Source organism: Pan troglodytes, chromosome 13, assembly GCF_028858775.2.
Source record: "Pan troglodytes isolate AG18354 chromosome 13, NHGRI_mPanTro3-v2.0_pri, whole genome shotgun sequence".
NCBI classification, from domain to species: domain Eukaryota; kingdom Metazoa; phylum Chordata; class Mammalia; order Primates; family Hominidae; genus Pan; species Pan troglodytes.
In genome coordinates this window covers 80,406,906-80,425,001 of record NC_072411.2, presented here as the reverse complement: position 1 = coordinate 80,425,001, position 18,096 = coordinate 80,406,906, and the positions used below count along the sequence as shown (strand labels likewise).

The window sequence follows — 18,096 nt, the reverse complement described above, 5'->3', positions numbered from 1 at the left end:
ATTTTGCATAGAATTCATTTAAACAATGCAAATAAACTACTATTATTCTTGCTTCTGTTCTCAGTGGAATTCGACTAGTGTCAGTGGAGCGGGCATGGGATTGAGACATGGATTACATGGTGCTTCACTCAAAAACAATTACATTTATAGTACTACTAAGCCCACACAGGAATTCCATATGCTTTTTGTTATTTCCTTTTAAGGTTTTAACACTGATGACCAAATGTCCAAATCAAAGACAGATTTTTCCAAATAATAGGGCACACTGTGAGGTTAGGTGGAAGAGGGATGGTTCATTATCTGGACGCAGGACAGGAAATTAACGAGCCACGTAAATACAGAGATCTACTTAGCACACCTTTTCCTTCTTTCCCTTCAGACATACCATATGGTAACTGACTTATCAAACTAAAGCACGTGTTGCTCACTTTTAAAAAACCCATTTAAGTTAGTCTCATAATTGTCCTGATTGAGAAAGTGAATCATGCCACGATTCAAAAAATCTGTTCTTCACATAAACCTATGAGCACACATTTTAAAAATGATTTATTGTACATCTTTGCATTTCTTAAGGCATGAACAATGGCATACAGATGGAACAGGTTCTGAGAAGCATCACATCTTTTTCGACAAGGCCAGCACAATCACACCACATCAAACAGACACACTTGAAGTCTGCACTGACCGACTGCTTGTGGCCCAGGAGTCCTGCGATAGGGGATGGTGCTTCCAGACAGTGGAACAATCGTGTGGTTTCTATGTTGTTGTTAACTTTCTTGATCAGCTTTAAGCACCAGTTACCATTTGTTTTTCTTTACAAACTGGTCAGACTTTGGATTTTATATTCTGCTCCTTTTATTCTGCTTTCCAAGAACGGTGTGGATTTTTTTTTTTTTTTTTTTTTTAAGGAATATGGTTGCAGCAAAACAGAAAGGATCCCAAAGTGGTTAGGGGCCTTGTCTAATGCACTTCTGAAAGTCCATTATAAAGATGAATAGAAAAGCAAATGGTAGGTTTTCAGTCGACCCAGAAACCACACATAGCTATAAGAAACATAATTGTGCATAGTTATTTATTCATTCAGAATGTGATATGTTGGCTAGCTCTACATTCCCAGTCTACCAAAGAACAGGGCTGTCTACTTTGCTAAACCCAGGGTCCTTTCGAAGCTCCCAGTAGGTGTCGTTAGAAACCCAGGCTTCTCTTTGATTGGCATCAATAACTTTTCTGTGAAAATATAAACATCAACATTAGTCATGAATCACATCAAGGTAACCTTAAATAGGACCCTCTCCTATAGATTAGACATGGACATATAAGCAGTGTTTGTAAGCCAGTTAGTGTCTTATCTGCTAGCTACTGATGATGTGACTATTTTTGACTGGAAGTGAAGTCATTTTTGTTGTTAAATGTGTGAAATGGAAGTAGGTAGGGCCACGGGGAGAGGAACTCAGGGCAGGAACAAATTACCTCCTGGCAGGGGTAAAAAGTAAATAGCCCCCAATAAAGCATATACAAATACTGTAACTAAGAGCTTCAGGTCCCAGACCCACAAGAATCCTTTCTCCTTCACTAAAAGTATGCAATATCAGTAGCTCTAAGAGCCCCTACTGGGCCCATGTCCAAGGAGCACATTTTAGACATCTGAAGGGCAAGGCTGCATTTCTACCCCAGGGCAGTAATGAGAGGACAAGTCTAAAGGAGATAAGGTTACCCTGAGCTTTTTGTCCTGGCTCTGGAGGGCAACAGATGCATTTGGAAACCTCAGATTAATCTGTGTGATGTATATATAATCCTGCAAATAATCCTGTAATAATCACCTACTATCATACCACAGAGAGACCAAATCTAAACACACACAAGCTTTGTGCGATAGAAATAAAATGAAATCCTAATAAAAGCCAGGATGATCTTGTGGGCAGTGGCGTCTGGTTCAGTCCCTGGCTAAGGGAGTGGGAACCAGTTTCCACCATTCTAAAGAGTGCAGCTGAAGGACAAAGAGCCTTCTGGGCAGGATGCTCACTCTTTTCTGCTGCCCATGAAAAGAGAAGAGCTGTAGAAAAAATTTCTTTTTATAGTTACTAACTTTTCATAAGTGCAAAATCGATTCAATATTTTCACTGCCAAAAGCAAAGATACCAAAATCCATTTACCCATTTTATTTTCATTTAACTGGAGTTTCTCATGGCCTGTGGCAACCATTTGCAAAACATGAACTTGCTATGGGAGTTAACTGACTTACTTAAAAAATTTTGGTATATGTTCAAGATTGTTTTCTTCCATATATCGTCTCCGAGATCTCTGGAGTTCCTCTACTCTTTGCTTCTCTGATGCTGCAGCTTCTAAATTTCCTTCTTCCAAAAATCTAAGCAGAAAGCAGTTGATATTTTAACATATTATCCTCTTTTCTGGGGGAAAAAAAAACCTCATTTGCACAAAATTGTTTTCTAATTGCTATGAACATAAAATACCGCACAGTGACAGACGGAGTCTTGCTCTGTCGCCAGGCTGGAGTGCAGTGGTGTGATCTCAGCTCACAGCAGCCTCTGCGTCCCAGGATTTACATATTTTCTATGTACATGAACTGAATTATTATAATCAGCAATATCAGTGAAAGGTGGGTGGTTTGGCCTTGAAGACTTTTCTATGCTGTCTAGGGATCTATAACTTGAGATTTTCAGGACGACTGCAGAGTCCAGGGTGAGAAGAGCATGAAGTCATAGCCATGTTCCTTTTCTATATTATCAGAAAGCTTTTGCTAAAAGGCCATAGAATGGAGGATGGTAACTGGCTATTCTCCGTCTATTTTGAGAACACGCTGAGAGGGAAGGAGCTTTCCTGTTTTACTGGAGAGGGCAAAACTGATGAGAAAAGAAAAGGTAATGGGGAAAATTACAAAAGGCCACAGAATGTGAAATGAATAGTAAATGAAATTCAGAAAAGGAATACTGAAATAGAATTGAGAAGGAAAAAGCAGACTGAATGGTGACTTACAAATGCTTACATTTCAAAATGAGAGCAAAGAACAGGAATATAATATGCTATACATTGTACAGGAAGTTTATTAATAAATTTGAATGTCAAATAGCAAGACAACATGTTCTAGAGAGAGAGGGGAAAATAGAAGAGAATTAAATAGTGGAACATTCAAAACTGAGAGCATTTTGGCAGATGGCAGATAAAGCCACAAATACATGGGAAACAGAAAATTGATCTTGAGTGGAATTTGTATGGCATATAGAATTTTTGGGAAAAGTAAAATGAATTCCATAGGAATGGACATCATGAGTTCAGAGCTACATAAGAATAAGAAACTAAGAATCAGAAGGTATTAAAGGTACTGTATTTTGAGTATATCTCATACTCTGTGGGATCAAAACCACATTGGGCAAATTGCAGACTTGCACTCAAAGCATTTCTGAGTGCCCCTGTAACTTATCCTATTATTCTTCAGTTTAAAAGATACTCCATGTTACAGAGTTATAGAAGTAAAAAGGTCAGAAACACTGGGTGAGGACTGATTATATATTTAAGAAAGAGTTCACAAATTTACAGACCTTTGGTAAATTTTAGGGGGAGGGAGAAACTTTGTTAAAAAATATCTCTGTTATCTTATCTTCTGTGGGGAACTATGTGCTGAGATAATCTGTTATGATCATTCTATGAATACTGCTTTTCCTAGCATAGAAAACTCAAATATTGCTGAGTGAATAAGGGAATGGAGAAAGGATTGAATAAAAATACATGATGGTAGTAAAAATAAGTCACAATGACCTCTAAAGCCCCAAGCCATAATAGTCTGCCTTTTTTTTTTTTTTTTTTTTTTTTTTTGCCAGGGTCTCTCTCTGTTGCCCTGGCTGGAGTACAATGGTACAATCATAGCTCACTGTGGCCTCAACATCCTAGGCTCAAGCGATCCTCCCACGTCAGCCTCCCTAGTAGCTGGGACTTTAGGCATGCCCCACCACACCCAGCTAATTTTTAATTCTTTTTTTTAAAGATATAGAGTCTCACTATATTGCCCAGGCTGGTCTTGAATTCCTGACCTCAAGTGATCTTCCCTCCTCAGCCTTCTAAAGTGCTGGGATTATAGGCATGAGCTACTGCACCCAGCCATAGTCTGCATATTAAATACCACTGCCATCCTCACCTTTGATCTGGCCGGAACCGGGCGTCTGTTGGTGGAAGGAGATCTTTTAGTACTGGATCTAACTCATTGAGCTCAATAGCAAACCTTGTGAAGCCATAGTACAGCTCATAGTTTGTTGGCATGGAACCTGGAAAGAGGCCAATGAACCACTGTGAGAGGCAGAAGGTTTATGGAACTGGAAGAAGCTGACTTACCCTAGTACTTAGTACCTACACTAACACCAAATTTGTAGTCATAAACACAAGATTATAGATTTTTTCAAGTGAATTAAATTGGTGGTATTCCTAGGTAGGAAACTTTGTGTTGATGATCAGAATTGACAGATTCATATATTTAATACAATCCTGTCTTTCAAACAAAACTGCACATATAGTAGTCTTCATTAGCTAAACTACTCCATAATATTTCTCTTGAATATTCAATTGGTTAACTAAATACTATGGCAATTAACTACGAACATTAAGAGTACACCAGAAACACTTGTTTGCTTCCTTTTAGAAAAGAAAAATATGCAGATCTAAATTAATATTTTTTGCCACTTTTTAACTGAACTTGAAGGCAGGATCTTTGTATGTCTTGCTCATTGACGTATCCCGAGCTCCTGGAATAAAGCCTGATGTACAGCCAGCACTCAATAAATAGTTGCGGAATGAATAAGCTAGCCACTCTACTAGCAGGAAATTTAAATACTCATTGATGTCTCTTAGGAAACTAACAACTAATTTTAGTTAGGGATTAACTGACAAAATTCCAGTGACATTAAATGTCATGTGGATACTTGTTCCATTTATACTTGATATTCAATCATAAGCTAATGTGTTATCAGAACTCTTTTGATGTCTTTTATTAAATGTCAACATATTGCTGTCTCTTGAGGCTCAAGTGAAAAGATCACTTATTCTGGCGAGTTATTGAATTTGTGGATTATAAATGTTTGTAGTCTTTGTTTTATTAAAGCAGAGAATAAATAACATGAGTAAGGTTTTAAGTTTGTATACTTCAATTATCTAAAGTCTTTAATAAATATACCTAGCTTTTCAAATGTAGGCATTACACTTTGAGCAATTTTTCATGAAGCCCAATCTCTGACTGCCTGTCAGAGATTTGGCCTACATTCTTTATTATGAAATATCAAATATTGGGGCTTATGTATAACTTCTATGTTAAGTATGAATGTAACTATAATTGCCATAAGCATCTACGCTTTTAATCTCACTCTTAAAGGAAACATAATGTGAGTTGCATAAGATGACCTGATATTCCCTTCCCTTCTGTTGTCCATAGTGCCCTCCTGTTGGCAGAACACTCAGGCCACTCTCACCTGGTCTCCAAATGCACTTTGCAGAGGGGGCCACACCACAGTAGAGTCCTTCATGCCACTTTCCAAACAGCCGGTACACCGCCTTCCCCTCCTGATCTATCACCACCCCCTGGACTTCATTCATGTTAGAATTCCAATAATTCACCTGGAAAAACCAAACCCCAATTGTGATATTTGATGGCTTTAATAACATCATTCCCTGTATTTTCCATATAGAAAAATTTCTTAGCCTTGAAGTCCCTTATTCAAACCATTTTCAGAAATACAGAAATCTCAAAACGTTTTATATGGAGGGCTGGCTTTCTAAGAGTTAGCTTAACTTTCAAGAAAGGGGTGGTCTCTATTCCACGCATAACATGGTAGCATATCACAGAGAAGGCTCAGCTTCTATCCCAAGAACCTAATATTAATTTCTAAGCTAGCAATTTTTTTTCCTCTTGTTTTGAATTTTCCTCTTGCTCATGGATTTTAATAAATTTCAATTGGCCATGCTGCAGAAATTGTTTGTGAAATAATTTTCATAGTATCTATAAATGGCCAAATTTTATGAGGAGGGCCCTCATGTGGCCCTTCCAGCCATACTCCTTCCCAAGGGATAAGAAGTCTATGGGAGTTTGCCTACCCCATGATTCCCCTTCCAGATCAGGCCCCAAGTATACAGGACCCTAGAATTCCTTGTCCAAGTAGCTCCAAGCTTATTCCACAGCTGGCAAGGCCCTTTTCCTTGGATTCATGCACCCAAGGGCAGACCACCCACCAGCGTGTGCACCTTTAGGTCTGAAGAGTGGCCAAGGGTGGTTGTTTGTGGGGGTGTGAACAGAGCTTAGATGTGTGGGCTGGCCTGCCTGTATATGTGTGTATGAGGCCCCTTGCAGTCAAAACAGAGCCAGAGGTGGGAAGAAAGCAGGGAAGGCCGTGGGCCAGGACTGGCTGTCCTACATTGCCAGGGTTACAGCACAGAGTTTTGAAGGGTCCAACCTGGCCTCACAGGCTTTGTTATAAAAAGTGTATTTGTCAAGGCAAAGAAATAGAGCATATTCTATTTTATAGCTTACAGACTTGATTTACATATTTTAGTTAATTATACAGGCTCTGCAAGTGTTAGAGACAGGACTGCACTGCAGCTTCTCATAGCCTACAAAGCCAAATGTACATATTTACATCATGACCCAGCCAGAGCACATAGTGATCTTGGCTCTTCAGTTCTAGGTACCTTATGAGTCTCTAAGAAAAAAGGTAGTGAAAACATTTTGGGCTAAAATAAAGACACTCAATTAAAATAAATACAACCTTCCAATATGGCTTAAAAGGATTTAACTGAGAAAAGAAAATATTAGAGTCTTAAGACTCCAATATGTTACCTGTTTACCATATTAGAATGGGATCATGAATTGAACAGGTATGGTAGCTGGGTGGGGTTTCTATACTATGTTGAATTCTGTAGCACATCCAAACAAACACGGCAGTGATACTGAATGTTCCACTTCAGACCAGAGAAACTGAGGGAAAATGGTGCTTTTTGGGCATTTCTATCCCAACATATTTTCTTGTTAATGAGGCTAATTTTTCCTGTTGAACTTATTTGAATTATAACAGTGGCAGGGTTGGATAAGCGTGTACTGACTGGTGGTGATCATCTACATGACTACATCAAGTGTCTTCAGAAAATGACAACATTATAATGAGTTCCCGAAATTCAGATCACTTGAACACATATCAAGCAGGAAGAGAAACAGAAATATAAACCAGAAGATTTATAGTCAAGAAGTGTTTTCTGGAATTTTACTTAGTGAACAACTGACTGGCTACTTCAAAAGAAAATTCTTTAAAAAGAAATGTGTTTTTTTTCTGTTTTAGATGATGCCTTTTTTGACCTCCATATGTTCAGAAACTTGCATGCCTTGAGAAACTCTATCAGTTTGTTCTGCTTTCTTATCTAAAATGTCCGTAAGGACCAATGATACAGGACAGATTCACTTGCTGCTATTTAAGGTGATTATTCTATTTCTTCTTTAAGAAGCGTTTTATACTCATTTTCCTTTACTGTTGTATGATAGTATTTACCTTGACAAATGTGAGTTTGCAAATGCAAACACTGCTTTTGGTATTTCTGATGGTTACTTCTCCATAATGTTCTATCCATCTTCTCCCACTGAGGATGTTGTGTATGCAAGTGGTGACTTTATTCCACACATAGTAATCTCCATACCTAGTGAAGAATGTAACACTGATGAAAAACAACCAAGGTCACAAACACATATAACTGTTTCTGCTAATGAGAATATTCTTTGGCCAAAGCTTCCTTTTCCCTCATTCTCCTCCCATTTGTGTCTTGAAATTCTCTCTGTGGTCATTAAGTATTTACGATGTGGTTAATTCACTTAAGGAACATTTAAGTGCTTTCTATGGGCCAGGTGCTAAAGTTACAAAGTGGAATAGGGCCTGTTTCCTGCTTTTCTGGAGACAAAAGTATGGGAGGGTAGATGGATATGCAAACAAATACTTAAAATATGCATATCATCGGAACACAGAAGGAAGAGTTTTTAGTCCTTCAATCTACCTGGAACGTGGGATGAGTGTCAAGGAAGACACCTTAGAAGAGGCTGGGTTTGGTGTAAGCACAGATGGCAGATAAGAGGGCACTATGGGCTGGGGAAAAGCATCCACAAAGCCACAAAGGTCAGAAGGGCACAAGGCATCCAGGCCTGTGAATGCTGTGCTCCGGGTGAGTGCGGGTGGCAGGACGCAAGGCAGGAAAGGTGTGATGAGGCAGAGCCGGGAAGGCCTGCAGGGACGTACCAAGGAGTCTAGATTTACCCTGCAGGCAATGGGCCACCGCAGGATTCCAGGTAGGAGGGAGGCACCACAGAGTGTGCACTGAAGAAAGATCACTCTGGGAACACTGTTTTGTACTCCAGGTTTAAGACCTCAGATGTGAATAATTCTTTGGGAAAAGACTGAAGAGCATACTAAGATGGCACAAATCTATTACAAATTCTGGGGAACAAGGTTACAGAATTTCTGCTAAGAAATGAAATGATATAGCTTCAAATCACATTTAAGTTTGTACGTTACATATATTTTCAAATGAAATGTTACATCAACATAAAAAAGATGCTTCTAAGTTTCTGCAAAGTTTATGAATTGGTATGATGTAGGCACCATATATACCTAGGAAAACTCTTTTCCTTATACATTTTTTTTTCTTTTCTTTTTTGAGATGGAGTCTTGCTCTGTCGCCCAGGCTGGAGTGCAGTGGCACAATCTCGGCTCACTGCAATCTCCGCCTCCCAGGTTCAAACAATTCTCCTGCCTCAGCCTCCCGAGTAGCTGGGATTATAGGCGCATGCCACCACACCCAGCTAATTTTTTGTATTTTTAGTAGAGATGGGGTTTCACCATGTTAGCCAGGATGGTCTCAATCTCCTGACCTTGTGATCCACCCGCCTCAGCCTCCCAAAGTGCTGGAATTACGGGCGTGAGCCACCGTGCCTGGCCTACATGTTCAAATATTCAAAGTTTATTTTGTGGTCCTAGGAATACCTCCCTCTCTTCACCTTCTTCCATATCCAGTTCATCTGGAAATTCTGTCATTCAAATAGATAAAACCGAAGAAACAATCAAGTCCTTGGCCTCAGTAAAAATTCCAATTAATTTCAAAATATTTAGAGGCAGTATCCTCTAGAACACAACCATAAAAGGATTTCATCACTCTTCTTTGATAAAATACTCCCTGGATCTAAGATGAACTCAAAAGTGAAACTGAATTGTATAGCAAAAAATGGCTAAACAGGAGAACCTTTTATATACAATCAAACTAGCATGATGACTGGGCCATGGGAGGTACCTGGTGGTGTTGACTGAAGAATGGAGGATGTGAAGAAATAAACAGGAAGCTTTGCTACATATGCTTAAGTTCTCATTTGTTTTTGTGGGATTCTATTCTCAAAACTTTGGCAAAGGTAACAGAGGTTTGGGTGTAAAGAGAAAGAAACCCTTACCATCTTCTAGAGTTTAAAATACCCGTTTATGATTTAGAAAAGCAGACAAGAGGCCAAAAGGGAGGTGTGAGTCACCTACTTTGGAAGCATGACATTCAGTGTTCCAACAGGCAGGATTTCCATCGACTTCCCCCAGAACTTGTTTTTCCATCTGATATCTAAATGACATAGGGAGAGGACAAGAAATACATACCCCATATCTAATCACTTCTTCTATAAAAACTAACTTTTGTATTACACTTTATGAAACACTTTGGAATGACAACTGATTCTATATTGCTGATTTAGTATGACAAGTGCCTGCAAATGGCCCAAGGTGAAAATATTAACTGTGAACCAAAAAACAAACAAACAAACAAACAAAACTAAAAAAAACCCCCACTATCTATGTTTCTCTATAATATATGCTCTTTATTTGTTTTCAACTAACAGAGCTGGGAGAAGCCTGGAACAGTGTGTGTGCGGTGTGTGTGTGTGTCTGTGTGTGTGTATTCACATTTTACATACAAACATAGACTCTACTGTGCTTTAATGTCCAGACAGCAATAAAGGTTGTTAGAAGTTTTAACTAAGTGGTAAAAATAGTTAACAAATATATCAAGCATAAGATGTACACTAAAAATAATTGGAGTATAGCAATACAATTAATTTATATATACATTTCCCCCCATATCAAAGACATATAATTTGGGATTACAGTTAAAAAAAATCTCTAAATACAGATAAAATAAGATTTATAAAATAAGATTTATGAAAGAGTGGGATTAACTTAATGAATGTTTTTATACTGGTTGTTAAGATATAGACCAGGGCCCAGCACTTTACCTCACACGATGGCTTTATGTTTTACATGTGGAAACTTAGATTTATTTGTGCATTTGTGATAACCACCTGGTTCCATTTTGATGAACTATGGGAACTTCGTGCCATCTCCACAAGATGCCTGATTCTTGGTGATGACCAAGAAATGATCTGTCATCTTTTTGCAATAAAGTACAGCTACAGTGTTCTATCATTTTTATGTATTTTCAGGTTAAGAAAATGCTCATGAGAAGTCATTCTGTGAGTAATGAAGCACCCTTCCAAACACGAAGGAACTATTTACACTTAATGTTCACATTTGCATAAATATTCTTTTCTTTGTAAAGGAGTTTAGAAACTTTTTTGTATTAGGCAAGCTTGTAACATTCTGACTTAACTAAGTAGAGACTTCAATCCAAACTCTGGAGCCCCAGTGAGTTAAAGGCCAGGAATTACTGTAATGTTTGCATATCTATTTAGATTATGACCATTGATGATGTGTCATAGAGCCTTCCTTCAGAATTAAAATGTCTTTGCACACCCCGAAGAACCAAGAAGGCAGCAGATGGAACCTCCATGTTACAGATGCAGACAATAAGGAACATGAGATAAGGTGGTGGCTCTCCGCCGGCACAGTCCGCATGGAGCTCTGCTATTCCATACAGCATTGTTTCCAAGATAAGCAATCTCATCTCCTAGCTGAAACTGTTTCATGTTGAAACCAGGAATTTCGATTTCTCAAAATGAGCTCTGCACCAATTACTAACATTTGCTGAGTTCCAAAGGTAGAAATCTAAACTGAATACAATGTCCCTTTGGAAGCCAGATATTTTTTCATAGGCTCATACATTTGATTTTAAATTATAATTGAAATACAAACCTTGCCAAAACACAAAATTCTTTGATTCACAGTGACAGGCAGAAATGGGTGGATGATGGCTAACCTGGTAATTAAAAACAAAAAAGAAGGCAGTATCAGTGTTAAAACTTCCACATGGTCATCCATTTCTCTTACTGAATTATTCTCAAAATGTATAAGTAAATCTGTAAGACTTCATGCTTTAAAAACACTGAGAACTTAAACAATTTAGAGGGGAAATAATGCCCATAAGTGAAGTGAATTTGTCCTTCCTTCCTTCCTTTCTTTCTTCCTTCCTTCCTTTCTTTAATTATACTTTAAGTTCTGGGATACATGTGCAGAATGTGCAGGTTTGTTACACAGGTATACACGTGCCATGGTGGTTTGCTGCACCAATCAACCCATCACCTACATTAGGTATTTCTCCTAATGCTATCCCTCCTCTTGCTCGCCACCCCCCAACAGGCCCCGGTGTGTGATGTTCTCCTCCCTGTGTGCATGTGTTCTCATTGTTCAACTCCCACTTATGAGTGAGAACATGCGGTGTTTGGTTTTCTGTTCTTGTGTTAGTTTTCTTAACTGTGTGAAAAGAAAATAAATCTCGGGACCACCTGCCTCCCATTTTATTCCTAAAAAAGATAGCTACAAAGTTTTTTTTTTTTTTTTAAAAGGCTACCTCTCTCCCTCACAATTTGCCCACAAGGAAATTCTTTGTGGGCCTCAAGATCTTTACCCTAAAACAGTTCTGTTGAATTTCAACCTGGCAATGTACATTGATAGCTTATCTTCACAGGTATGGGACAAAGGATTGACAGAACTCAAAGTCATCCTTCTGCTCACCTGAGAGAGATGCATATCTGATTACTTCCTCTGCCCTACTGTCTATGTAAAAATGCAGATTCACAGAGCGAGACTGAGGCATAAGTGACTCTCTCTCTACCACCCTCTCACATGTAAATTGTGTATTCAGTGAAAGGCTGATCAGAGACCCAAAAGAATGCAACCTTTCTTATCTACCTATGACCTGGAAGTCTCCATTTCCAAGTTGTCCCACCTTTCTGGACAGAATCAATGTACATCTTACATATATTGATTGATGGTGCATATCTCCCTAAAATGTATAAACCCAACCTGTGTCCAGAACACCTTGGACACATTTTGTCAGGACCTCCTGAGGCTGTGTCATGGGTGTTTCCTTAACCTTGGCAAAATAAACTTTCTAAACTGATTAAGACCTGTCTCAGATACTTTGAATTCACAACTGGTATCATAACCCATCCCAACAGATTGTTATCGAAATGGTGCTTTCATCACTGAACTGTCCTCTTACCTATATAGAAACCTCACTGAGTCCAGTGGCGCTTACCTGTTCTGAGAAAAAGCGGAATCCCTTGTCTTCTCTAATGCATTCATAAGTCTCCCCAAGGACTGGGTTGAATGGCTTACTTCCTGCTCTGAAATAGGTGGAGCAGTATCCTGAAACTGCAAATGCAGCAACGAGAACCTGTTAAAACATTGAAGAAAAGGGAATAATATAGGAGAGACGACTGCTGGGTCTGTTTGTTCCTCATCCCTCTAGATTTTACACACCTCATGTGGATGGGTGTTGATTTGATGACAGTTGCATTTTCTATTGTCTGTACAGAATTTTTATCAACTCATGGGGAAAAAAATAGGTAAAATTAGGTAAAACCACTCGCACAGAAACCAGCAGGCCACTGAGGTGAAGCATTTTTCACCCTTCCATCCAACGTCATGAGTATCACAGAGTTCAAAGGTTCTGAAACCCAGCTTATTGGTTCTGCCACAGGCATGATCTTAGCCTCATGTGCATGAGGATTGTGGTTGCGGGTGCTTTTCAGAGGGCATGGCATGTTTCCCGCAGCCATATGGGATAAAGGGTGAAGTATAAACAGAAGTTATTTTCTCAGACCTAAGTTCCTGAACAGATGGGCTATCCTGACATTCAGGAAAAACTGATAAAGTGAGGCAAGGTGTGCCTTCAACCTCTAAGGAGTATGAGACCTTTACACCTTAACTTTAGAAACACTCTAGACCAAGGATAAGGCACAAAAAGTATGTCTTCCTGTGTTGGTATCTGGGAGGTTTTGGCCTTGCCGGATTTATGCAAACAGGTCAATTCCTCTTTTACTATGCAGTAAGAATATTATGCAAATGCCAAATATATCATAATGAATTCTGGCTTAGCCCAGGTCTAGGGTTGGCAAATCCCTGAGGGGCGCTGCTCTGTTAGTTATTTATTACCATGCGCTCATATGGATCATCAGTTTCCGAAGCCTTGTCCAGGAGCTCGCTGTATTCCATTTCCTCACAGAGGTGCTGCAGGGTGTTGAGCGGCTCGTTTAGCTCCACAGGCATAGAGACTTTAGACAGGTCTTTACCAATGTTGTTCCTCAAGATATTCCACAGGTTAATGTTACTGGTGTCAGGACAAGGAGCTGGCAGGCATGCTCGACGCCCATTTCGGAAGGCCCCTCCTGTAAGCTCTCCATTCAGGACTGGAAGAAGGAGAGTCACAGTGAAGGACACTTTGCTGTTCTGATTTCACAAAATCAAGAAGGGAAATAACTTTCAAATAAATCTGATTTTGAGACATTTCATGAGTCTTCATTATATCTTTTCAAAAGTAAATGGAATTCTTTCAATGCAAGGTTGCTAATAAATGCAGAAAACAACAGTGTATAGTTTTATAAATAAGGCATTAGATACACTCAAATATCATTCAAGACAAGACAGGCTAAGTTTTAAAAAATTAAATACATTTAATAAGAAGGACTCAAGCTGTTGGTTTGAGAAAGAGGAAAAACGTTTTCTCTTAACCATTTACCTAACAGATTTTTTCAACCATTTACCTCAAGAGATCATACAAAATAGAATGTATTGAACAATCAGCTGCCAAAAGAACAATTAGCAGGGGTGGGGGTGGGGTGGGAGGGGGAATGCCTGTTCATTAAGTCTTCGTGTTGCAATTTGGCATGTAGATAGAACAACCTGGAAGCTCAAATGATGCATACTTTGCCGAGAAATATTGTCTGCAACACTGGTGTTGTCTTCAGATATATTATCACTCACATCACTGATGTAAGACTCATCATCTGAAGCCTAAGGAAGGGAAGAACATACAAGGATCAGAATTCTTGTTCAGTTTTGCAAGCTCAGATAATCAAATGATTAAAAATAACAAAATATTGTTCCAGTGAGAAGCAGAGGTCCTAGAGGGAAAAGTATTTGACATATGTGCAATGAACACTTGAGGGTCTTCATGAACTAGCATATAGGATCACTAGAAGGGAGCCTGGTCTTTAGCTCTTTGTCTTAGTAGGGGCAGGAGGGCAGGGGAGACCAGTAAAGAACCAGAAATATTTTAATATAATACACTAAGAATGTTTCAGGTTGGTGCAAGAGTACTTGCATTTTTGCCATTACTTTCTTTTGCACCAACCTAATAACTAAGAGAAGGCCCTATGACTCTACCTTAGAGGACTCAGGAGAAGCTGCCCAGGGGGCAATATTTAAACTGGGTGTTAGAGAATGAATAGGAGTTGCCCAGTTATTAGAAGGGACAGAAGCACACAAAGAAGAGAGATCGTGCAAAGGTAAGGCCCATGAGAGCAAGATTTATCCCAGGAATGCAAGGATGTTGAGAGTGGCTGTGACAGAGGGGAGAGAAAACAAGAGGGCCTGACAGTGAAGGGCTTTTCATGCCAACGAAAAGGGTTCATATACAATCCTAAGAGTTAGTAAAACCAACAAAAATGCACAGGATGTTGGAGTCAGATTTGGTTTTCAGGAAGATATTTGGCAGCTCTCCCTAGGGAGGCCAGATACTAGGATGCTGTGTAGATCTGGGTAAGAAATACAGCTCAGTCAGCTGGGTGTGGTGGCTCATGCCTGTAATCCCAGCACTTTGGGAGGCTGAGGCAGGCAGATCACAAGGTGAGGAGATCGAGACTATCCTGGCTAACATGGTGAAACCCTGTCTCTACTAAAAATACAAAAAATTAGCCGGGTGTGGTGGCATGCGCCTGCAGTCCCAGCTACTCAGGAGGCTGAGGCAGAAGAATCGCTTGAACCCGGGAAGCAGAGGTTGCAGTGAGCTGAGATCGCGACATTGCACTCTAGCCTGGGCGACAGAGCGAGACTCTGTCTCAAAAAAAAAAGAAATACGGCTTAGATTCAGTTGGCCTCTGTGACAATGGGGAGAGATGCAAAGTGAAGCCACCCCCTGCATGAGAAAAATGTGAAACTAAAATGAAACACAAATTAGCAGAAAAATGAAATTAAGGAACAATGTACATACTAAAGGGACTTAAAGCAGATCAGGAAAGAGAAGATAAGATAGAACATCAGAGGAATGGGAAAACTAATGACTTTCCCACAGGCAAGAAAGCTGCTGATACTTACTTCCTTCAAAATGGAAACAATGCTGTATTTATTTCTGAATATAAAACATTCTTATTGTAAAAAATTAGAAAACAGGTAAGAGTAAACAGATGAGTATGAAAATTACCCATCAGCCCATCACCTATAGGAAACCATGTAACATTTTGGTGAGTATTATCCTCCAATTTCAAAATGACTGTACAAACATATTGACACATCTATCTTTATATACTGAAAAAGGACATCAGTTTACATATTTCTTTATAGCATTCTGAATACATTTTCATTATAGTAGCTACAGCTACTTTATTTGGAAAGGCAACATATTTCATTATATGATTATAACAAGGAATTTAACCAGCATATAGGTGGTTTCTAACATTTTATTATTATAGACAATACTTGGATGAACATCCTTGTAAATATATTTTCATAAATCTGCCTGGTGATTACATTAAAATTTATTTCTAGATCAGATGGGTCACTTTGAGGCTTTAGTTCCATGTTGCCAAATTGCTCTCCTGAAAGACTGGATTAGTTTGTTCTCGTCAGCAATATATGGGAACATCATCCATCTTTCCACATTCACTTAAACACTTTACACTATCCATCTTTTTTAGTATTTACCTAGTATACATAAAAGATCACTTTTTTTTTTTTTTTTTTTTTTGAGACAGACTCTTACTCTGCTGCCCAGGCTGAAGTGCATTGGTACCATCACAGCTCACTGCAACCTGAGCTCATAACTCCTGGGCTCAAGGGATCTTCCTACCTCAGCCTCCCAAGTAGCTGGGACTACATGCACACACTCCCATGCCTTGCCAATTAAAAAATAAATTTTTTTTTAGAGATGAAGGGTCTTGCTACGTTACCCAGGCTTGAACTCCTAGCTTCAAGCAATCCTTCCACTGCAGCCTCTCAAAGTGCTGGTATTACAGGTATGAGCCATTGCACCTGGCCAAAAGATTGCTTTAAAGTTTAAATTTCACCCTTTATGAACTCCTTGTCTTATCTTTCACAAATTTTTCAGTTTGACATATAGATTACATTTTTCTTAACTTGCATTTTTAAACTTTGTTTATGCCAATTCTTTTGTCATGTAAAAATTTTGAATTTGTACATAAAAACAATTGGTCTTTGTCTTTAAGGTTTCTGGATTTATTGCTAATGTTTTAAAAATTAGGGTTGAGAAGAATTCATATATTTAGGGAGAAAAGTGATGGACAGAATGATTGCACACATGGATGAATAATGGTAATTTTGTTTTTGCATACAGAGTAAGCCCATAAAGATGACAAATTGAGAACAAAATCTTTTTCTGATTCATATTTTCCCGCTGCAACTGGTTCCCACAGTTCCTACTGACTGCAGCAGAGCTGAAGGTTAAACCATCAGGCTCATGAAAAGCCAACTTCTTATGCTTGAAAGTGAAAAAAAGTAAATCAAACTCCTCTGGTGATTTCTCTGAAAAAAATCTAATCATACACAATTATGTTTGAGGAGACAAATGTCTACCTAAACCAAATTCACATTGCATGCATGTTTATTGTTTGAACATTTGTTAAGAAAACACTCATGTTTATCCTACAAACAGCTATAAAGTCTGTTCTTCCTCGATTTCTTTTCTTCTTTCTCTCTTCTTTCCTTTTCTGTTTCTTTTTTTCTCCTTCCCTCCTTCCTTCCTTTTCTCTCTTCTTTCTCTTTCTTTTCTTTCTCTTTCTTTCCCTCCCTCCCTGCCTCCTTTCTCCTTTTCCTCCCTCCCTTTCCTTCCTTCCCCTCCCTCCCTCCCTTCCTTTCCTTCCTTCCTTCCTTCCTGTTTCTTTCTTCTTTCTTTCTTTTCTTTCTTTCTTTCTCTTTCTTTGTTTTTCTTTCTCTCTCTCTCTCTTTCTTTCTTTCTTCTTTCCCTTACTTCCTCCCTCCCTTCCTTTCTTTCTTTCGTTCCTTCGTTCTTTTTTGATACAGGATCTCTTTCTGTCACTGAGGCTGGAGTACAATGGTACAATCACAGCTCGACACAGCCTTTCCCTCCTGGGCTCAAGGGATCCTCCCACCTCAGCCTCCTGAAGGAGCTGGGACCACAGGCATGCACCACCATGCCCAGCTAATTATTTTATTTTATTTTTTTGTAGAGGTGGGGGCTCCCTGTATTGCCCGGGCTGGTCTCAAACTCCTGGTTCAAGCAATCATCCTGCCTCTGCCTCCCAAAGTGTTGGGATTACAGGCATGAGCCACCATGCCTGGCCTTCCTCTTCAATTTCTAATCTCTCCCAAACTAATATATCATAGAAATGATCAGAAATCACTGGTGTAAAAGAATTCTACAATAATAGTGGGCCTTGAGTAAGATGTATACATGTCACATGTGTGCAGTAACTAAGGCTGGGCTATCTTGCTGTGGTCAATTCACGCTACCCTGCACAAAGAGCCAAGGCTCTGCACTATTGTAATCAAACAGTTTGTCCTCTGCCCCGTGGTTAAGAAGTCCTGGAACCAAGTATTTCTCTTTACAAACTTAGGGATTCAAAAGAGTTCAGAAAATATATATTTTTCCTAAATGTGA

The 18,096-nt window shown here is 39.1% G+C and overlaps 1 protein-coding gene across 22 annotated transcripts in view; it reads right to left on the bottom strand.

The window, feature by feature from the left end:
* Positions 1–521: 521 nt before the first annotated feature.
* The window catches only part of OSBPL6 (oxysterol binding protein like 6), a 203,047-nt gene continuing 185,472 nt past the window's right edge, over positions 522–18,096 (bottom strand). For 19 of the 22 annotated variants that reach the window (XM_054679137.2, XM_054679143.2, XM_016950099.4 and 16 more), the window contains 10 exons: positions 14,168–14,255; positions 13,398–13,651; positions 12,499–12,636; positions 11,154–11,217; positions 9,552–9,630; positions 7,536–7,680; positions 5,472–5,616; positions 4,151–4,277; positions 2,243–2,365; positions 522–1,227 (listed from right to left, as the gene is read on the bottom strand). In XM_054679137.2, coding sequence (XP_054535112.1) covers positions 1,119–1,227; positions 2,243–2,365; positions 4,151–4,277; positions 5,472–5,616; positions 7,536–7,680; positions 9,552–9,630; positions 11,154–11,217; positions 12,499–12,636; positions 13,398–13,651; positions 14,168–14,255 — 1,272 coding nt within the window. In that variant the 3' untranslated portion in view covers positions 522–1,118. Of the gene's footprint in view, positions 1,228–2,242; positions 2,409–2,695; positions 2,862–4,150; positions 4,278–5,471; positions 5,617–7,535; positions 7,681–9,551; positions 9,631–11,153; positions 11,218–12,498; positions 12,637–13,397; positions 13,652–14,167; positions 14,256–18,096 lie in introns of those variants that run through there. The other 3 variants (XR_010149800.1, XM_054679142.2, XM_054679139.2) reach the window with 3 other exon arrangements.